Source organism: Conger conger, chromosome 15, assembly GCF_963514075.1.
Source record: "Conger conger chromosome 15, fConCon1.1, whole genome shotgun sequence".
NCBI classification, from domain to species: domain Eukaryota; kingdom Metazoa; phylum Chordata; class Actinopteri; order Anguilliformes; family Congridae; genus Conger; species Conger conger.
The window spans coordinates 38,421,080-38,444,858 of record NC_083774.1 but is presented as its reverse complement, the minus strand read 5'-3'; the positions used below and the strand labels follow the sequence as shown (position 1 = coordinate 38,444,858).

At 39.2% G+C, this 23,779-nt stretch overlaps 1 protein-coding gene across 1 annotated transcript in view; it reads left to right on the top strand.

The window, feature by feature from the left end:
* The window catches only part of LOC133111125 (protein kinase C-binding protein NELL1-like), a 328,107-nt gene that overhangs the window by 254,458 nt on the left and 49,870 nt on the right, over positions 1–23,779 (top strand). The window contains exon 14 of the mRNA XM_061221274.1: positions 4,314–4,436. Coding sequence (XP_061077258.1) covers positions 4,314–4,436 — 123 coding nt within the window. The remainder of the gene's footprint in view (positions 1–4,313; positions 4,437–23,779) is intronic.

Sequence of the window (23,779 nt, the reverse complement as noted above, 5' to 3'; positions counted from 1 at the left end):
AGTATGAACTTTATGTAGCCTTTACATCTCAGGGCAGTCAGTCTCTCTTGACAACCTCCTTGGCAGCACTTGAAGCACTTTCAGATGCTCAAGTGTGGCCCTTCTCATTTTGTTTGACAGTAGAGTGTATGTAATGGAATTGTGAGGTTTGACCTTAGCTTAGTATTGACTTGCAGTGCGAGTACAGTATGTCCTGTCCAGAAATCTTGTGTCAGTGGCTTTTTCCTGTTTATCATTCCTAAGGCGTCAAAGATCAGGTAGGTTTCCCTTACCAGGCTAGCTGCCAGAAACTTGAATTAAGAGAGCTGGTTAATATCTCAATGTAATGTTAATGTACTTCACAAAACCATTCAGTTATATCAGATGCCAGTTCACAATTCTTAAATGCAAATAGCTTTATTTACCCAGACCATGGAATAATGTAACATAATGAAATTACGACCCCATTTGAGGGAATAGGTCTTGCTGTGTCTTGTTTTTGTGAGTAAAATATTAGATCAGTTGGCCAGAGTTGTAGATTGTATGGTTGTTTATGGCGCCCGACCCAGGTAAATGGCCACCAGCCACCACTGATCATTAGCCTACCTCAGCCTGAGCCTTGCAAATAGTCACACATACAGACACGCACACACAGAGTACACAGCTCTCTCATTCGTGTTTATTTAAAAAAACTCCCATGTAGACTATCGCTGAATTAGTTAGTGGTGGTGATACGAACAGGCAGGCTTATACAGCTCAGCCAAAAGTGTTTCTTGTAAAAGTGTTCCAACACATACACACATCCTTTTATATGGATGGTTTCAGTTTTTAATTAACCAGATGAAGATGTAATTGACATTCACCTGTTTAACTGTTCTGTAAAAGGGGATTATAGCTGAGCTATGCTATTGTTGTAACGCGGATCCTATTCGGGGGTACACGGGAGTGTTGCGTCTAGAGTAAACGTTCATGCATTGTAAACACAGCTCTCCGTCTCTTCAAATACAGATTTGTGCTTCAGATGAAAGTCTTGGCTTTACAATGTACTTAATGCAAATCGCAATGTAGTACCCATTTCTTTTACATTTAAACGCGACTGTTAAAATGACATCACTACCGGGTTACCTCATGCCCACTTCCAAGTACAAGAACAGATATTAATAATGTAGTTTGTTGAGTAGATACGGATACTGATAAGGCTGCACTTGCTCACTGTTAATATTTTTATTTAGTGGGGGGGTTTACTTGTCATCTTGAGAAATAAGCCACATTTCTCACTTTTTCATGTGAATATGAAGGTAAAACATTCTTATCACATATTTCTAGAATGTTCCAGGAACTTAATTGTTTTTATGTTACAGAGGAACCTTCTTAGAACCTACAGGATAGATAACAGTACTGAATGTTCTTAGAATGTTCCCTGTTAGCTCGGGCACACATTCATTTCAGTGCCTTTGATTTCTTTTAAAATGTGGTTTTAAAAGGAAGCCTACATGTTCAGAAAAAGTAGGGAGATTTGGCGCATATTTGGTCTACCTTGGAGCAAACATTCTTCATCTTTGAGGGGCTCATTTGAGAATGAGGTTTAGTTTTCTAGCCCACAGCCTATACTTTTCATCTACCTCCAAACTATTTGGATAATGAATAAAGCCTACCACTTTTGCAAGTTTGCCACGCACAATTTTCCCATGAATGTGATCACAATAACGACCGCACCATCCGACTGCCAGAAGCAAACCAGTAATATGACACACTGGTTTTATAGACTATTTGTGCAACAGGTTGTGTGTATTATTGGGAGAAATAGTATGGCACAATCACGTTTCTGGGACAAATGACTTTGGTGTGAGCCTGATAGCCGGACGCTGGGTGTGCCTCTGTGACAAACCCACCCTCACCCTCCACAGTATTGAAATGACTCGGTTATTCCTAAAATGGAGACACAACTTCACTGCAGTGTTTTACCTTTAAAAGTAGCAAACTATGCTGTGCAGGGTATCAGTTTGTTCCCCAAACATCACTCATGTACCATTGGAGCAAACGGTCCTCCCCGCTCCAGTCTTCATTATTTACAGCGCAGGTGTGGTATTGGGATTGCTGGGTTCAGATTTGACTGATGGATTCAAACTCTGTCTGGCGATAGCATGGAAAATGGATGGCTGCTTAATCTCCCTCTTAAATCTGAAATCCTCACTGAATAAATGTAGCTGCACTCCCGGGGCAGAATCCTGCACTCAAATGCTGACTTCATTCTCATATACAGTGCTGTTACCCGTAATGGAGGCTGTGATTTTGGCCACAAATGTTCCCCACAGCCTAGTTTGTAGGTACTGCAGTGCATACAAGTTTGCCCTGTCTCACTGTAGAATCTTTTTTCTGTTCACATGGGGCCTGTAGAATGCTTAGTGCAAAGGTCGGTAGATCATTACTGAGCAATGCTTATGAATGAGTTATAATCTGTGGGGTGAGCAAGCAAGCCTACAGGGTTTTTGTATGTGCTTTGTAAGTAATAATGTGTCTTTCTGAGAAAGGCAAGTAATAAAAAATAAAGTAATAAAATGTGATGAGCATGTAATTGAATTTAATACAGAAATAATTGAAATGTGGAAAAAATAGTTTCTCATTCCTCCATTGTTTGTTCTGTTTGTATTTTTTCAATTTGTTGTTTGCTGGTGTTGTGTAAAGCATCAATCCCATGTTCCCCAGCTCTAGTAAACAGAGCATAACTGTGGCAGCTCCAGGTAGCCAATAGAAATGTCAACATGAAGACTTTCCAGCTGGAGACCCACTTCCTTCAGGAAATTAGAGTTCTGTCTGAGTTCTGTGGAATCTACTTTCTATCCGTCAGATGATAATTACGCTTTTGGGTATACACTCACTGAGCACTTTATTCAGTGCACTATACTCATGCTAATACTAGTATTAGTAGGGCCTTCCTTTCCATTTGTCAGCTGCACGTTCGTGCTGCAAATCTCTCGTTCTACCACATCCCAACGGTGTTCTATTGAATGCAGATTCAGTGACTGGTAAGGCCACTAAAGAACATTAAACTCATTGTCACGTTCATGAGAGGATTGTTTTCCATCATCCTGATCTGCTTTTTAAGTGTGTAGGCTTTCCTTCCCATATATTGTTTGCCAAAGATACAACACAGTTGTTCTCTCATCAACATAACAGCAAGATACTGTAAAACTTTGGGCCTGAGTCACACATGAGTGCTCCCCAGATGATTATGCATGCATAAAGTAAATGAGTACAAGTAAAATGGCTGTCGTGCATCATCCAGGTGGGTTGAGGAAAGTTTCCCCCTCTTCACTGTTCAGTACACATATAAAAAATGATATAATTTCACAGTGAAGTACAGAAGTATGTGTTTTTCCTAACATTATGGAGGACACTGTAAATTCAAGGTATTATTATTATTATTATTATTATTATTATTATTATTATTATTATTACCCTGCATTTCAGTTTACTCAAACTGCAATATGTAATATTTAAATATGTAAAGATTTATTTGTGACTGTTACCATTTTCTACAGTGAACTTGTGCTGTGGGATTCAAACAGACTCAGATTGCCTCTTGATCCTTGTGCTCGTTACATCTGATTACTATAAGCAGCTTGGCACACAGACCCTTCCTGAACTCTGGGTTAATGTCTTTCCTGTGTTGCAGGCGCTAGCGCATCGAGCACATCTAAACCTATAAGGATTCCAGTGTCCTGATTATGTATCTGAAATAAAGGCGAATTAGGCTCAAAGGTGTACGGATTTGCCCTGCACACTGTCGCTAGCTGGCTGTAGTTGGGTAACGTTGAATGTTGCGGTAAATCTCCCCAATGAGTACGTTCATCTGGTTTCCCATGAGTGTTATTTTTAATTAGTTATGAAGCACTGAATCTAGCATGTCAGTTCTGATATTCAGAACATTGCTCAAATGTTCCTGGAGTGTACCCACTGTGAACTTATAACTAAATGATACCTATCAGGGTTGTATGTGACATGCCGAAAAAAACTTCTTGTGATGTTGACAGAACATTCCTGGTACAGTAAATACATTTGCCAACTCTGGAACATCATCGTAATGTCTAATCAAAATGTGTTTCACAAGGTTTCATCTTGGCCAGTCTATATGGTAGCACACAGCCTCTGTCTCTCTCTTTCTCTTTCTCTGTCTCGCTGTCTCTCCTCATCCCTCTCTCTCTCTGTCCCTTTTTTTATGCTTTTTAATGTTCATGCAACAATAGTCCACCTTTTTGTTTTACTACCGCCACTGTGAAACAATAAAGCTTTGTTAAAGATCTCTCTCTCTCTCCACTCCCCCTCCCCTCCAGAACAGGACGAGTGTGCCAGCGGGAAGCACTCCTGTGACGATACGGCCATCTGCACCAACACCATCCGAGGCCACCTGTGCACCTGCAAACCGGGCTACGTGGGTAACGGCACGGTCTGCAGAGGTGAGGCCCCTCCTTATGTACCGTTGACAGGTGCTGTGAGGGGAATGGATTCTGGGCTGTTGCCCAGAGGATGTGCATCACCTTGGGCTCCCTCTGTTCTTTATGGGTGGGACCGCAGCTCCAGAATATTTGTTCTGATTTTGCTGTTCCCCTGACTTTGTTATCTAAACAGCTTTACATGCCAGTGCTGGTTTGTACTGATACCGCAAATATTATTATGTAATGTAGTGACTGTGCCTTTAAGGCTCCTGACATCAACAAACCTCTGTTCTGATTGGCTGGCTAGCTCCGACTAATTGACTGCCGTCTGTGCCGAGTGCTTGGATCTGTTCTGGCTATGTGGGCTGTGCTGAAGCAAACTAGCGTATTATTGTGATGTCACTACTTCACACAAGTCCAAATGGCTTGCAGCCGCATCACCTTCATAAGGATTGTGTGGATTTATTTTGGGACTGTTCGTTTACATACTTTCAACGTGTTTTTATAACATCTTTCACTCCTTTATACTCCACATAGCAAGGGAAATGTTATTTTCCACAATTATGGGACATTTAAAACGTATTCTTTATTCTCCACAGTTTTTGGCACCCAACTACTTTGGTATACTTTCACCTACACACTTAGTTTAAAGTTTGAACAATTCAGCTTGCTCAGGAGAGGTGTGCTATTACTTTTCTTATTGATATGTTTCCTATTTGACTAACTTTTAATTCAGATTTTACTGCCATCAATGGTGGAATGTTCAGTTTCTAGAGTGGTGACGGTTGGAATTTTCTTTAACAACCATTACTCTCTCAACTTTACTTTTTGAATTATGAGCATTTGTTTCAAAACAGCGTTTCTACCACTCGAACAATGAAGCTCTTCCTGCCATTCAGCCAATCCGCATTTGATATGAAAATGAGCTGTGTGCCTCATGGAACCTTGTGATGTCACAATACTGTCTGCACTTTGGTAGAGTTTATATAGAGTTCATAACTGACTTGATACATGAAGTACGTTCTTATGAAATAAGAAAAAAATACTGCCATGAAAATAATTGCCTTACATTATGCAATAGATTTTCATCCCATGCCTCTGATTGGCTAAAAACTTAGCAATCGCTGAGTAACTGACTAGTAATACTCTAGCAATCCTATGTTTCACAGAAGTACATATAATGCTTATGTGCTTCATATACTTTCATGAAACATATATGCGTATATACTCCAAATACTTCCAATAAACCAACAATTATGCACGAACACCTCCCCTCTCTGATTTGCTGTTTAGAATACATAGCAACCACCTAGCAACTGACTCATAGCTTTCATAATTCACATGAATGTTTATATCTTACTTAGATGCTTCAAGTAGTTCCATTAAGCCAATTGCCTTTTAAGATGTAATAGCACTTCACCTCACCTATCAGATTGGCTGTTATGAATATCTGGCAACCACTTAGTAGTGATACCCTGCCAGCCACCTAGGAACACCTTAGCAACCACCTGGGAACCACCTATTAATACCTTAGCAACCACTTAGTAGTGCCCTAGCAACCACCTAGTAACACCTTGGTAATCATTAATAAGTCAAAAATGACTAATTTGCACTCCAAATTATTAGCCCTACTACTACTACTACTACTACTACTACTACTACTACTACAAATAGAATACTGGTTACCCTTATGTTGCTGCTACTACTAAGATGGCAAACACTACTACTACAATCATTATTACTCTTGTACTGCCATTACTACTGCCAATATAGCTTACAATACAGATGCAACAAACAACCTCAGAATCTTGATTTCCCAATGCACCTATTGACACATAATATTAATTGTGTTAAAACTGAATGCCTGAATGCACTGAATGACTTAACATATACTGTATGAAATAACAATAAATAATTCTTTAAAATTTTTATAGCACAATGAGAGTTATGCTGCATATTAAAACTGCAAAGATCATTAGCCATTCAGTGAAATTAATTGGCCTATTTCCATCATTCAAAATCATGTTTTTTTTCATTGATGGCCTTACTGTGCTGGCATGTGGCCATCATGTCCTCACCAAAGGCCAAGTGGCCTTGTCCCTAAACTCACGGAATTCCAGGCCTGCTCCTTACACATATTATACATCAAAATGTTCAGCGTTTTCATCCTGCTTCTCAACTTTTTGAATTATGAGCATTTGCTTCAGAACACCTTTCCAACCACTCTAACTACCATTTCTACAGGTCAGCCAATCCACATATGCATTCATGATCACATCTATCTTAACAGGTGCTCCAGGCCCTGTAGAATTTTTTATTTAAAGAAGAAAAGCTTATATAACTACACATATCATTATTAAGTGTTTATAGACAAGTTTATACAGTTTAATGCATTTGTAATCATGAAAAAAGTGGTTGAAGCAGGTGGGTTTAATGTTGTGGCTGATCAGTGTATATTATGTTTAAACATATGGGAAAACGATATCCTGTCAGTTATTCATGTTTCCAACTGTATTTTTTTTTTAGTTTACAGCACATTTTGTTAAGCTTTATCGGGGATGGCAATAATTCCGGAAATTGTAGTGTACCTTGTGCTAGTGTATCTCATGGACCATCCTCGTCGTATTGCACAAGTTTCTGCGAGATCCCAAGCAGTGAGAAACAGGACTGATTCATTGTGAGCGTAAACATTAAGTGTGTGTCGCTCAATAGTGGCCAAGTAATCTAGTGTGTACATTCTGATGACTGAAAGACAATCTGTGAAGTCTATTATGTGTGGCATCTCTCCACTCTCCATGTTTTCTTCAATATCGGTTATGATTTGAAAAGTCCTGTTGTGTGCACCAGGCTTTAGTTAACTCTCATGTCTTGTACTGTGAGGGTAAAATGGGTGGCCACACTCAATCCTGAATTAGTTTAGCTCATTAAAAAGTAAGCTCCCGAAAGTGAAATCTAAAGGAAAGCACAAACTGTATTTCAGGCGTGCGTTTTCCAGGAAAGATTTGAGTTGAGAAGTGCTTCTGAGCGAACTAGCGACACCCGCTACACGTGCACATGAAAACAACTGCGGCACCGTCTGGGTTTTTAAGGTCAAGCTGTTATCTCTGACCTCCCGATTGGACAGCGGGGGTTGCAACACAGAGTGACACATAATATTTATATTTTAGTATTATAAAACATTTTAAATTAGATGAATAAGACCACTGCGATTTAAAAAAATGTTTTAATCGTCACTCATTGATCTCATTCACATTGAAACGAGGTGATAATTATTCTCTGGCAGGGAAGGGGCGTTGCCACTGTAGGCTACTGTAGGCGACTGTAAATCATGATAAAATTACATACAGAAGCATCGGCTATTCACTTCATTTGAGGTGAACATTTTTCATCACGGAACACGTATCATTACGGAAAATGGCACGAATGACTGTACTTCAGGTTTTCCAAGCGGAGATGAAGAAGACATGAACAACTCCTCTGGTACTGACACTGCTGAGGATGAACTTCATGAGTAAGTGCATTTCTTGCGTGTGTGTTGCCACTTCTCCAGCTTCGGTTGAATATTCAGTAATATGTGCGTTTGTAAATTCCCACACTCTAATTGCATCTCAAAATAATACATATGGGATGTATAGTGGCCTAGCCAGGATTCTAAAACTGGGTGTCCTTGCACAATCGATATTAGCATACGTATCTACTTTCGGGGGGGGGGAAAAACTTAGCTAAACACACCAACTCCAAGAGCAAGTGTATTTCTTACAATCATATTGGTAAATACTGTATAAGTGCTGTATTCCAACTTCACTCTGTGTTCTTCTGAATATTCAGTAATGCACGTTTCTAAGTTCCCACTCTGTTCAACCATTACATCTCAAAATAATACCTCTGTATTTTTGTCTTAGAGGTAGGCTAGTCAGTAAAGAGGCATCTTTGTTTGTAGGCTGTATGATGTAACTGTCAAATTTCCAAACATTTTTGTTTATTTTATTCTCAGAGATGAAATGCCTGTGCTTGCAGCAAAAAGGGATTTTTTTTTTTTAATGGCAAGCAAAACTTTGAGGTGTTTGTGAATGACATCTTCATTGTATGCAGTTTATGTGGTGATTTCAGTAAATTTCCGTCTTCTAAATGGCTCACTGAGTATTGCTTTGTGGGAAGGCTTGACCACATAGCACATAAATATTAATTGAAGGAAGCAATTCCCAGTGTCAACTGGTTCTGAAAAATAGTAGTGACAACATTAAGTTTTTGTAATTTATTTTATATTTCTAATTGGTTTAATATGCTACAATATTTTGTCATCTTTTGATGCCCAAGACCTAGATGAAGAAATTTCAGTCATCCAAAATACAGAATACAGATACAGAAGACGACAGGGAGATAAAGGAGGAAAAAGCATATCAAAAAGAGCTTTTGAGTGGCAGGCTTGTGAGGGACATGTCTTTAGAGTGAGTGCACGGTTCCTTCCAGGTCATCTGTGATCTGGCTTGTCCCTGGTGCTGCAGTCTCAAGGCCACAGCACAACTCCTCTCTCTCTATGCGGAGATTACATTACATTAATAGCATTTGGCAGATGCTCTTATCCAGAGCAACGTACAACAAAGCGCAAAGTGCATACTCATAACCGGGGCCAAGTGCGCTGAAAGACCATGGAGGGAAGTACAATTTCAACTGCTACCTGTACGACAAGGATATTTGATCATCAGATTTATTTTTAATTTTTATGGTAATACTGCAAAATGCCAATGTATGAATAAATTGCTTACCAAGCCAAACAAAACTAGCAAAGGTATCATCCTAATGACACAAGTAAATAACACAGGTAAAGACAACAGTTAAGGTTTACAGGGAGGTATGGAGGGATGGAGAGAGATGCGTCTTCAGTCTGCGCTTGAAGGTGGTAGATTCTGCTGTTCTGACCTCCACTGGGAGTGTTTTGAATTTGATGATGATGGCGTGAGTGTGGCATCTCCTAGGGAAATGGAGAGATCCAGATGGGGAGAGGTAAGAGCAGGAATGAAGATAATTTCAGTTTTACCTGGGTTGAGCTTTAGATTGTGGTTGTCCATCCAGCTCTGAATGTCGCTCAGGCAAGCAGAGATGCGGGCTGAAACCTGTGTGTCAGGTGGTGGGAATGAGAAGAAGAGTTGGGTATCATCAGCGTAGCAGTGGTAGGATAGACCATGAGCAGTAATAACAGGGCCATGGGATCTAGTGTAAAGAGAGAAAAGAAGCGGGCCAAGGACTGAGCCCTGCATTTGAGCGACTGGGTGAAGCGTCTGGGGTTTATTTTTCACAGATGGTGAGAATCCATGAGGGCACAAAACAAAGCAACTCAACAAACAACATGGCACAGATAATCATTTTTGCACATTTTATTTGTTCTGCCTCAAAAATTGATTACACTTAAGTTCTGTTTGCTGACACATGGTGCCTTCATGGTGTGAATTACAGCTTGGCTGTGGATGGCGTCAAACAGTGCTAATGAGATTTAATATGCAATTGGAACTGCATTTTTCATGGATAACATAAGGTACATTTTTGCGGTGCTTGCACACAGTATAAACAAACTTTGTATTTCACTTGAATTTATTTGCCAGGCTGTGCAAATTGGTGCGTTGAAGGGGGCTACAGAATTGGATACAAATAACTTTCAATTCAGTAAATTCAGGAGTATAAGCCTAACATTATTTAATTAGTTAGCTATGATAACATCATGGGATCGTCTCGTACTGATGAAATTAAATGCTGCCTCCCTTTGACCCATATTTTTGTAGCCTGCACATTGTTTCATATATTCACTTGGTCTTCACAATGAGAATAGCATGATGATGAATAAAGCCTAAACAGTTTCACGAAACTCAGCAGGGAAGCTCCAAATCGGTGATATGCAGAAGAGAATGGCAAGCTATTATCAGTTCTGTGTCATGCTAGATATGGAAACAACTTTTTATGGAAAAATGTTGCGGGTTTTAATATAATGTCTGCAGGTCCGCCTGTGAAGCAAGAGGCTGTCCGGGAGGTCTGAATGCGATTGCCCACACTTTTTTCCTCAATTCACAAGCAACAGTTCAACAATTTGATTGAATTTCATTTTAATTGCATTCAGCTAAATAAATAACAAAGCAAGCAAACCAAGTCGGTGAAACTTCTATGATATCCAGCAGACTGTCAGATCAGTTTGTATCACCACACTTTTGTATGATAATAATAATAAAGTACGATCCTGCGTGACCCAATAGCGAAACGTGGCTCTCACAAGAGAACACAGCCACCCTGGCTGCCCTTTCCTCTGCCTATTTTTTTTATTTTTTATTATTAAATATGTGATGGTAATTTATTTTTTATTCATAAGCGTGTTATTTAGTGACACATTGTTGCATCCTAACAGATAAAAACATCAGTGGGCTTATCGCGTGAGACTCCACAGTGGATGTTAGATTTGGGTGCACTTGCACTACAATCATGTACTATTTAATCGTAGCACTGCACCTATGAGCCCTTGAGACTTAATACTGCGCATAATCATTGTTTGTGGTTAATGTATTTGTAAAGGCATAGTTTGCCTGTAAATACCACTTGCCAATGCTACCACTGACAAAGGTTTCTGCATCCAAACTTGTGCTTCTTTGTCAGTTAAAAAAAATTTAGATTTAGATTTTCTTTGGCCATATTTAAACTGGACATGTAAGGGCCAATGAAACTGCATTCTCAAAAAACAACAAGCACAACTATTATTATTGTTTTTGGTTTCGACTGCTTTTCTTGCAAACAGTTACAAAAGGTTATCACCACATTTTTAGAAATGGTTCTTTAAAATCAGGTGAATTATTCCATGAGATTGGAGCTCAAATCATGAATGTCCTGTTTGCTCCTGTTTTAAAATGAGCAATTTGGACAGTGAAAAGGTAAAATTAATTGGTTTTCAACCAAATGCATGGTTGTCTGGGTGTATCAGACCTGGGTCAAATATGTTACTATTTTGGATTCAAATACTTTCCTACACATTACTGAGCTTTTCTGGTGTATTAGAACCTAATGCTGACAAAATGTGCAAACCCTGCCTCTTGGTTGGCTCATTTGCACCAGGTGAGATCAATCGAGCACAGGAAATCATTTGAATCCAGAGCGTACGGAATCCAGAAGTACGTACTTGACCCAGGTCTGGTGTGCATTCAATTGACAATAACATTTTAATATGATTACATAATGCATAATGGAATTAGGTGACCTTGGCTCAGGTGGTAAGAGCAGTTGTCTGGCAGTTGGTGGGTTGTCGATTCGATCAAACATTTTCAATTGGTGATTTAACTGTTAGGGTGCGAATATGGAGTGGACGTGTTGCGTGTTTGCCCTGGGAAATGTGAGGGGGCAGCCTGGTGTGCACCTCTGAGCTTAATGCACTGGAAACAATGTGGAATGAAAACTAAACATCCATCCATCCATCCATTAGTTTACCCTGCTTATCCTGAACAGGATCGCAGGGGGGCTGGAGCCTATCCCAGAATACAGGAATACACCCTGGACAGGTCACCAGTCCATCGCAGGGCACACACACCGTTCACTCACACACTCATACCTATGGTCAATTTAGACTCTCCAATCAGCCTAACCTGCATGTCTTTGGACTGTGGGAGGAAACCAGAGTACCCGGAGGAAACCCACGCAAACACGGGGAGAACATGCAAACTCCGCACAGAGAGGCCCCGGCCGAACCCAGGACCTCCTTGCTATGAGGTGGCAGTGCTACCCACTGCACCATCACCCTGAAAACTAGACCAACAAACACAAACACAGTATGATTATGGGGGTTTGGTGTAGTTAGTGCGCTGCTCGCAGCTGGAGACAGATCCCCCTATCGCACAGACTATGCTGCAATACAATGCTGCAATCCAAATGGCAGCAATGACACATTTTATCATATAGCTGCTGGCTATATTTGGCTTCTCTGTTATATTTACACTTCCTGTAAGATTTCCGCTCAGTCTTTCTCTTCTCTTTAACATTGAGTTTTGTAGCCAAGCAGTTATTCTCCTTCCAGCTGATTTTTATATTTGGTCTGGATGTTTTCGATCTGCAGGTACCTACATGAGACCTGGCAGTGTTTTTTTTTTTGTATAATACAAGTGTCTTGGATGACAGAAATATGTTGCAGTGATGGTAATTTATTTTATATGTATTGGATGTTCCTTGTAGGGGCTATAGAATAGTAGAATACATGGCTCTTGAGATAAAGATCATTAACTCATGCACCCTACAGGAAACAAAAATGCCTGGTCTGAGTAGGATATATCGGCAATAGGCATAGGCAAAATAAGTGATTTTTATGAAGTGCTCTGCTTTAAGAAATTAAGAGAGCACTTCATGTTTGAGTGTCTTTGCATCTTTTCTGCAAACCCAATACCGACCCCGCACATTCTAATACAGCCTAGTCTCATGGAATACACCTCTGCACACCTTTTTCAGTACCAAAATTACATTCTGACAGGTACACTTTTTTTAAATAAAATATCCCCTATGGGTGGTAAAGAAGGTCAGACATGAAGGAATGTAACATTATAAGCATTTCCTCCAGAATTACCCATTTTTACATATTAGGTAGACATGCGGTAGCTGTATGAATTTAAAAACATAACGTCAGATTAATGAAAACAAATGTGGGAAAAATTAAGATTGCCTTTCCCCAAACCTGCCCACCCCTCCTCTACTTAATTAACATGATTTCAGATAATTTGTTGCATTTATGGCAAGCAGTGTTATTGTGTAAATGTGGTTTTCAAACTGGGATTGCAAACGGGAGAAGCTGACACCCTACAATACTAAAACAGCCAAGTGGTTAAGCTCTTTAGCAAATGACTCTGGTCAGTGTCCTGTCAGGACGTACAGTAGTGTGCAAAGATCTGGGCACCCCTGGTCAAAAAGCCTTATACAATAAATATCTAAGTGAACAGAAGCAAACCTGACCTCTAAATAGTACGATGTTAAACAAGACACATTTCTTCAAATTTTAAAGCAAGATTACTTTTTATGTTCATTTTTTACAGTTTCAAAATGATAATAAAAAGGAAAAAGGCCCTGTGCAAGAGCTTTGGGAACCCTGTCAGTTAATACTTTTTAACTCCTCCTTGGGCAAATATCTCTTTCAGTTCTCACTTTTGGAATTTTTCCCCATTCTTCCTGGCAGAACACCTCTAGCTCAGAAATATTCTTTGGCCTCCTTGCATGTACGGCATGTTTGAGATTTCTTTCAATAATATTCAAGTCTGCGGACTGTGGTGCCCATTCCAAAACATTAATCCGTCTTTCTTGGAGGTACTTCATGGCTTATTTTGAGGTATGCTTTGGATCATTGTCTTGCTGGAATACCCAACCTCTCTTCAGTTTCAATGTCTGACCATTGAACCTCTAGAATTTCTGGATATTTGGTGGAATCCATTCTTCCTTCCACTCACACAATATTTCCTGTGCCTCCAGCTGCCACACAACCCCAAAGCATAATGGATCCACCTCCATGCTTCACAGTTGGCAAGGTGTTCTTCTCTACAAAGGCTTCATCTTTTTTTCACCCAGCATACCATCTTTGGTGGTGACAATAAAGTTCAATTTTTATTTTGTCAGTCCAAAGAACATTGTTCCAAAAGGCTTCAGGCTTCTAAATATTTTCTTCTGCATACTTCAAACGCTCAATTTTGTGTTGAGGTCATTCTTTCTGGCAACTCTGCCATGTAGGTCTTTGTTGTTATGCTGTATTTTTGTCCTGTGAACAGCTAGTTCTGTGTTTGTAACTCTTTTTTGAAGCTCTTTTGCAGTGATGGGTGGGTTCTTCTGAGCATTTCTCACCAGGTCTCAGGCCATTCTATCTGAAATCTTTCTTGGTCTTCCCGACCTTGACTTCAACTGTTCCATTTATCTTCCATTTTCTAAAGATTTCTGACAGTGGAAATAAGTTCTGACATTGACAGAGTTTTTGTAGCCTTCTCCTTCTTCTTGAAAATGAATAATCTTCATTCTGAAATCCTTGTGCAACTGTTTAGAGGAACCCATGGTTGTTAAAACCACACAGAACAGCCACTGCATTTGGATACTTTAGAAAGTGTCAGAATAAAAAGTTCAGCCCTGGAATTATACTCACCTGACACATTGAAGCTCTAACAAGTAAATCACATGGGCCTCTGTAATCATCGTTTTAACAAAGAATAATCCAAAAGGGTTCCCAAACCTTTGCACAGGGCCCTTTTCTTTTTTAATAAATAATATAAAAAATATGCACTGAGCATTCTAATCGTAACATTTATTACTTATTTATTTATGACTTTATTACACTTACTTATTAATGTGATTATTTAATCAGCCAATTGTATGGCAGTAGTTCAATGCATATAATCATGTAGATATGGCTCAGGAGCTTTCATTTAATGTTCACATCAACCATCAGAATGGGGAAAAATTTTGAACTAAGTGACTTTGATTATGGAATGATTTTTGGTGGCAGACCAGGGTGGTTTGAGTATCTCAGAAACTGCTGAACTCCTGGGATTTTCATGCACAATAGTCTCTAGAGTTTGCAAAGAATGGTGCAAAAAACAATTCAATGAGCAGCAGTTCAGCAGTCAGAAACACTTTGTTAATGAGAGATGTCAGATGAGAATGGCCAGACTGGTCAAACATTACAACAGTGGTGTGCAGAAGAGCATCTCTGAACACACAATGCAACATAACTCTAAGTCTAAAAAATAAATCCAATGAATACCTAATAAAGTGCTCACTGAGTATATTATTAAAATATAATGAAAATGTATAGACAGTAAAAATGAAAACCAAAATTGAACAAATACAGATTCCGATAACAACATCCACATTCTGCATCGTTCTCATCCAATACCCTAACCTACTGACAATATCAACATTCTGCACTGTTCGCACCCATGAGCCTAACTTACTCACAGTATCCAAATACTACAATATTCACATTGTGCATCCTTCTCACTCATTAGTCTAACTTATGGACAATATCCACATTGTCCATCATTCTCACCCATTAGCCTAACTTACTAACAACATCCACATTCTGCATTGTTCTGACCTAATAGCTAAACTTACTCTCAGTATCCACATTTTGCTTCGTTTTGACCCACAAACCAAACTTACTAACAATATCCACATTGTGCATCGTTCTCACCCAATAGCCAAACTTCCTCTCAGGATCCACATTCGGCTTCGGTCTCACCCATTAGCCTAACTTACTCACAGTATCCAAATACTGCATCGTTTTGACCAGTTAGCCGAACTTACTCACAATATATACATTCTGCATTGTTCTCACCTAATAGCTAAACTTACTCAAAATATCCACATTGTGCATCATTCTCACCCATTAGCGTAACTTATTCAGAATTTCAACATTCTGCATTGTTCTCAGCCATTAGCCTAACTTGATCACAGTATCCACATTCTGCATTGTTCTTACCCATTAGCCGAAATTACTCACAATATAAAAATTCTACATAATTTTGACCAATTAGCCTAACTTTTAATATTCGCATGCAACACAATTTCCACTCATTAGCCTAACTTACTCACAATATCTACAATGTGCATCCTTCTCACTCATTAGCCTAACTTACTAACAATATCCACATTGTGCATCATTCTAACCCATTAGCTAAACTTACTAACAATATCCAAATTGTGCATCATTCTCACCAATTAGCCTAAGTTACTCAAAATATGCACATTGTGCATCGTTCTAACCCGTTAGCCTAACTGACTCACAATATCCACAATGTGCATCCTTCTCACTCATTAGCCAAACTTACTAACAATATCCACATTCTGCATTGTTCTCAGCCAATAGCCTAACTTACAAACAATATCCACATTCTGCATCATTCTCACCCATTAGCCTAACTTACTGACAATTTCCACATTCTGCATCATTCTCACCCATTAGCCTAGCTTACTCACAATTTCCATGTTGTGCATCGTTCTCATCCAATACCTTAACTTACTCAATATCCACAATGTGCATCCTTCTCACTCATTAGCCTAACGTACTAACAATATCCACATTCTGCAGTGTTTTCACCCATTAGCCTAACTTACTAATAAAATTCACATTGTTCATCGTTATCACTCAATAGCCTAACTTACTCAAAGTATCCACATTCTACTTTGTTTTGAACCATAAGCCTAACTTACTCACAATATCCACATTCTGCATCCTTTTCAACCATTAGCATTACAAACTCATAATATCCAAATTCTGCATCATTCTCATTTATCACCTTAACTTACTCACAATATCCAAATTGTGCATCATTCTCACCCATTAGCCTAACTTACTCACAATATCCACAATGTGCATCCTTCTCACTCGTTAGCCTAACTTACTAACAATATCCACATTGTGCATCGTTCTCACCCAATAACCTAACTTATTAACAGTATTCTCATTGTGCTTCCTTCTCACCCATTCGTCTTACTTAATAACAATATTCACATTTTGCAGCATTCTCACACATGAGCCTAACTTACTCCCAATATCCAAATTGTGCATTGTTCTCACCCATTAGCTGAGCTTGCTCACAATATCCACATTGTGCATCGTTTTCACCCAATAACCTAACTTATTACCAATATCCACATTGTGCTTCCTTCTCACCCATTAGCCTAATTTTCTCAGAATTTACACATTATGCATCCTTCTCACCCATAAGCCTAACATACTAACAATATCCACATTGTGCATCCTTCTCACTCAATAGCCTAACTTACTCATAGTATCCACACTGTGCGTCATTATCACCCATTAGCCTAACTTAATCACAATGTCCAGATGCTGCATTGTTTTCACCCATTAGCTTAACTTTCTAATAAAATTCACATTGTGCATCGTTCCCACCCGAAAGCCTAACTTACTAACAATATGCACATTCTGCATCGTTCTCAGCCAATAGCCTAAGTTACTCAAAGTATCCACATTCTACTTCGTTTTGAACCATAAGCCTAACTTACTCACAATATCGACATTCTGCATTCTTTTCAACCATTAGCATTACAAACTCACAATATCCACATTCTGCATTGTTCTCATCCAAAACCCTAGCTTACTAACTCACAACTTGTGGAAGAACCTATGCACTTGTAAATTGCTTTGGATTAAAAGCGTCTGGCAAATGACTTAAATGTAAATGTAAGAAACTAACAATATCCACATTCTGCAACATTCTCACACATTAGCCTAACTTTCTCAGAATTTCCACATTGTGCATCCTTCTCATTCAATTGCCTAACTTACTTATAATATCCACATTGTGCATCATTCTCACCCATTAGCCTATCTTACTCACAATATTCACATTCTGCATCGTTCTCAGCCAATAGCCTAAGTTACTCAAAGTATCCACATTCTACTTCGTTTTGAACCATAAGCCTAACTTACTCACAATATCCACATTCTGCATTCTTTTCAACCATTAGCATTACAAACTCACAATATCCACATTCTGCATCATTCTCAACCATTAGCCTAACTTACTCACAATATTCAGGTTGTGCTTCGTTCTCACCCAATTGCCTAATTTGCTCACAATATCCACATTGTACATCATTCTTACCCATTAGCATAAAATACAAAATCCCCATGCTGCATCGTTCTGAACCATGAGCCTTACTTATTCAAAATATCAACATTCTGCATCGTTCTGACTCATTAGCCTAATTTACTCACAATATCCACATTCTGCATCATTCTGAACCATTAGCATAACTTACTCACAATATCCACATTGAGCATCGTTCTCACCCATTTGCGTATGATATTGTGTGTAGGTATAGCGAGCCTAGGCTATAGGGATTAGCAAAAAGTGTAACACTTGCTTTCCTTGTTTACGGCCAATAGTGCGTTCACTCTGTCAGCTCGCGGTAGAAATGTATCATTAATAATTACCATTATAGGTAATTTACTGAACTGTTCACAGTTCCATTTGAGACGGGTGCGTGGGGGTTGGACCCAAAATGCACGACTCAGAAACAATAGTAAAATAAAGTCCCGTCAGGGCTTTATTCGGGACGAATCCCAGGAGCGTAGACAAAACAAGCAAAGTCCATACACGTAGATCCAGCCAATAAAACAATAAATAATCAGAAAGCACGGTGCCGAGGGAAGAGGCAAACTCATAGTTGGTAGACGTGCAGGGAGGTCCGGTAGCAGGAGAGCTGTCAACGGGGCAGAAGTACAGGCGGGCGGCAGGCAGAGTCGTAGTCGAGGGCGATGCGGAAGTCGAAACCATAAAACAAACAGCGAGGCAAAGGTACAAAAACAGTAGGCGAGGACGTGGTCAAAAACAAGCGATGGTCAACGAAACAGAAATCAATAAAAAGTGGTCGATAAACAGGCTTGGATCTTAACGTGCAATCAATGGGAATAATGCTCAAGAGTTGCTTTGACGGACAAGAGGCAGACAATTTCGCAAAGAACAGAAGTGCGACTGGGCTATAAATGCAGGTGTAGACAGGTGTAGACAATTAGTTAGAGAGCAGCAAGGGAATGGAAAACAGGTGCGATGGATGACAAGTTTAACAAGGTAATTAGTAATCGTTAGTAATAAAACTATCCTGCCCTAGCATTAGTAAATTAGTAAATAGACAAATAGAAACAATTAGGGTGTGAGTGACAGAAAGAGAGAGAGAAAGCCGGAATGCAAGGTTTGCGGAAAGACATGTAAAAGTGTATGTTCAAACAACGACCAGTCTGCGTAACAATAAACATAAATCAAAACATAACACTAAACAAACTAAGACGATAACCACTCAACATGACAAGGTAAAATAATCGTAACGAAAACATAACTAGACATGACAAGACAATTTATCGTAACAAGAAATAAACTAAACAACGTAACTAGACTAACATAATACATGATAAGACAATACGTGACTAAGACAAAATGAATAAACATAAAACAAGGCAAGACAGACCTGAAACGTGACACCATTCTCACAGTTTTAAGTCCTTGCTATCTTTGTTCACATCCAAGAGTGCTTTCGCTCTATCAGCCCGTCTGGAATTGCACTGCTTGGTAATCATCATCACTGCCCAGCCTCAAGGGTTTTTTTCATAACTTCGGAGCTACAGTGGATAACATTATCATGGCCCCTGAGTGTTCTCGCTCTGCCAACCCGTGTGGAACTGCACTGTCTGATAATTACCATTATCTTGGTCCAGTAGTGCTTTCGCTGTGTCAACCCATGATTTGAAGTACGCTGCTGATCATTTTATTACTGTGAGTGTTGCTAAACTGTTCCCGGTTCATTTTCTCATCCACTATTCCTGCTGGCGTACCATCAGTATTACCAGTGACTGGAACCATGTCTGGTCTCAGAGTATTTTCACTCCATCACTGACCGAAAAAAAAAAAGAACAGAAAGAAACATCAGATGCCAGTAATGAAGACATTATCCCAGGGATACAAACTTCAGTGCTGATTGCACCCACCCTTCAAGCATCTTAGCCAGTATTGGTACAAACTGCCTATATCTTCGACTGAGTAGATTTTTTGGAGATTATTTTAAGCGCAAATATTTAGGGAAAAGTTGTGGAGGGTGGGGGGAATTGGAGTTGGAGTAATTTTAAATTGTAAGCCTGCTGGCATCAGTTCAGGCCTATCTAGCATTAAACACCATCCGAATCAAACTTATTCAAAACCACAGCAAGCACTGGGTGAGGGACTGCACAATTTCATACAAGAGTTCCTGATTTGAAGGTGTATTTCATGGTGAGAGTCCAAAATTCACAACAAAATCTTTAATGGCAGTTGCAAAAACACAGTATTTCAGCTGTCATATCTCCAGAAATATTTATTCAATCCCATCAAGTGATGTCTCATTTTTTAGTTCCGTAATGAAATGGAAAAATGTTGATCTGAAGTATGTATCTGGTCACATATTGTTTATCAATAAAACATCACTGGTTTTGCCTCTTTATTTTAGTTTCCCAAGATACAGAATTTATTTTTCCCTCTGTGGGGGACATGAGTCTATGGTCTTATATTCAATAACCATATTCTCCAACTAAAAATGTCAATGACAACACTACAAGGGATATTCAATTTGAAAAAAAATGCTTTTATGAAAAATATTTTCACTTCAACATGTTTTTGTTTTAATTACGATTAAAAAGGTGTAATAAGAATTACATTAGGAAAGAGAACTATAAATGTATAGTTCCTAAGGAAATATACACATTTTTCTAGGTCTGTCTTTATCCACAGATTCAGAAGTGAGCAGAACCTGATTGTACAATATTAAATGTATTTTCTGCTGGGTCTCCTGAGGATATTTAGCTGTTCACACTGTTCTCAGTGTGCAGTAAACATGAAAATATGAACACTGATTAAAGGTTCTTCAATAGTGTCCTGCTGTAATGATGTTTTTGCAAAAACACCATTATATAACCACTCTCAGTTTTTCCCCCAGTCCTGTGCTTGCGATGGTGATTAAACTGTTTCTTCTTTTTTTTTGTCTCTTTTTCCATTGACATGTTTTTTTTCATCTCCCTTTCTGGCTCTTGGTCTTCTTCTCTAAAACTTATTGGTACAGTTTTAAAAAAGTGCTATATAGCTGTATAGAGTCTTTAAGAGTTACATAAAAAACAACAAAGCAATATTCAGTACCAAGAGAAAAAGCATTTTTTATCAATTATGATTTTTAGAAAATGAAGGGATCTTTGATAAAATATTTTAAATGACCTTTAACTGCCTGTATAGAAACTCCTCTAGAAGCTCAAGGAATTAATTTGGTAAGTATAATAAAATATTTGTAATAAAAAATGTAATACCATTTCTAATCGTGGTAATTAATATATTATTTTGTTTGGGTAATAAGAAAGCAAAGTTTAAGGAGAGCTGTGAATGAATACACGCCTAAACTGAAGTTTTGGCTCTTTGGCCAAATTAATGAATACGTTTATTTTGGCCACACATTATAAGGAACAACTTAACAAATTGTGTGAATATACAACAGACAAAATGCATGTTTACACCAATCCATTTTGCACAATAAAGTTAACACAATCAATGACCGAAAAAGGAATAAGTTGAAGCCAAAGCCAAATTGTAATCATTTATTTTTTTACATTTTACGGCTTTTTTGAAACCACCTAACCCTGAAACCTACTGTTTTCAATAACTCTTTCATGTCCTCTCCTAAACAAGATTAGTTTGTATCATCCGCAAAAAATACTCCTGAATCCTGAGCAGAATCAATCAATTCAGAAAACAGTTCATAATGACTCGTAGAATATACCTAATTTTATTGAGAACAGAATGCTCAATCTTATCCTATTCCTTTGTGGCTCTTGAGTTGAGTTGTTTCATAGTGGTGGGGGGTGGACTATAAGGACCCTGCTGTTCAGGATCCCCCAACAGTTTTCACTTGGTTTAAGGTCAGGGGAGTTGGGTGACCATTCCTCCTTATGTAGGAAGCCAGGAAGGTGGTCAGCACGGCACTGCTGAGTCAGCAGGGGCACAAACACCAATTCCAAACAGCTGTTGAACATTTTCCTGGTGCCTATAGGCCCGGATTCTTTCTTTCTTCCCTGAACTGGAAGTAGTGTCAGCTGCAGAATATTGTTCACATAATACTAAGCATTAATGCCAGCCAGGTGAAATGAATTTGAACCGGCATTGACATAATGTTCTAGAACAGTTTGCACACCAGAGACAGTGTGAGGAAAGTGTTGTCTACAGCTTCATAAACTACTTACAACAGAGTCTTCTGTAGCAGTTCATCAGACAACTATGAATGAGGGACAGCTAATTTCCTCAGCTAATTTCTTAGTCGCCATTTATCTTGTTGATTTTGAAAATACTTAATTGAAGAACATAATCTTTGCCTGCAGAGATTCTGGGTTGTCCAATCTTTCTGGTATGTCAACATATTGTGATACATGTCATGAAAAGTGCTCAAAACATCAAAAATAAAAGAGGATAATCATGAAAATTGAAACATAATTTTCATATAAAGCTGTCAACATTTCTTAACTGCATGGATGTCAAATTATTTTCATGATTTTTGATGTTCTCAAATGTTCTCACCTGCACCTATATCACGACTAAACATGCTGTTTTATGCATTCACTGATTTTAAAAAATGTGTCCTGAACTTTCTTCACACACCTCAAATGTTATCACTCGATTGAATGGGACTGATCAGTGGCTGCATCCAAAACTGCTAAAATGCTGCCTTCTTAGTTGATATAATAAGGCTGTAGCATCAGCCAGAGTCAGAACTTTAAATCTGATCTGAGCGGGAACTGATAGCCAGTGGAATGACTGTAGCAGGGGCATGGCCATGGGCAGGGGGGTGATGGTTGTGCTGGTTTGGAGGGGACAAAGTCAGTTAAGAGACTGGGATAGGGATTAGTTAAAGGCAGAGGTAACAACATGAACCGGCAGTTTAGGGAAATAATCAGGAAAAGGGAGTGTAGAGAGAGTAGAAGAGGTGAGAAAGGAATGAGAGAAGATGCAGAGATTCCTCCTGAAAGTTACACAAGGCCTTGCTGGTTATCAGCCTTGTAGGTGGCAGGAGATGAGGACAGGGTGAGGGTGAAGGGTTCGAGGAGTGAGGGAACACTGGAGAACTGGAGAACTGGTGGCTCTCAGTTGGGAGGTTGAAGTCTGCCACTAGGATTACAGTTGAATCATCAGGTTAGCCATGTAGCGTCTATGGTGATTAGGCCTTCTAGCATTCAGCATTAGGGACTGAAGGAGAGGTGCAAGTTGAGAATTAGGCAGCCTCTGGTGGAGAAAAGGAAGTGGTGGGTGATAAACTAATACAAAACAGCTGAGTACAGGCACACCCACAGGTGAAGCTAGCTATAGCAAATTAGCACAATAACACCCAAAGGAAGACTTCACCTAAAGATATCCCATGACAATTAATTCAAGTTGCTAACAGCCAAATCTAGTGGTGAACAACCACAATTGGACAGAGTGCTTATCTGAGTTACCGTGGCCTTTCTCTCAGCTCAAACCAGTCTGCCCATTCTCCATTGACCTCTCATCAACAAGGATTTTTTGTCCGCAGAACTGCCGCTCACTGGATGTTTTTAGTTTTTTGCACCATTCTGAGTAAACTCAAGATCGTTATGTGTGATCCCAGGAGATCAGCAGTTACAGACCTACTCAAACAACCCAGCTGGCACCAACAATCATGCCACGGTCTAAATCACTGTGCTCTCATATTTTCCCCATTCTGATGGCTGATGTGAACATTAACTAAAGCTCCTGACCTGTATCTAAGAGGTCTTCCTAATAAAGCGTTCAATTAGCTGCATTGGTGCAGAGTAAAACCCATTATTTGTG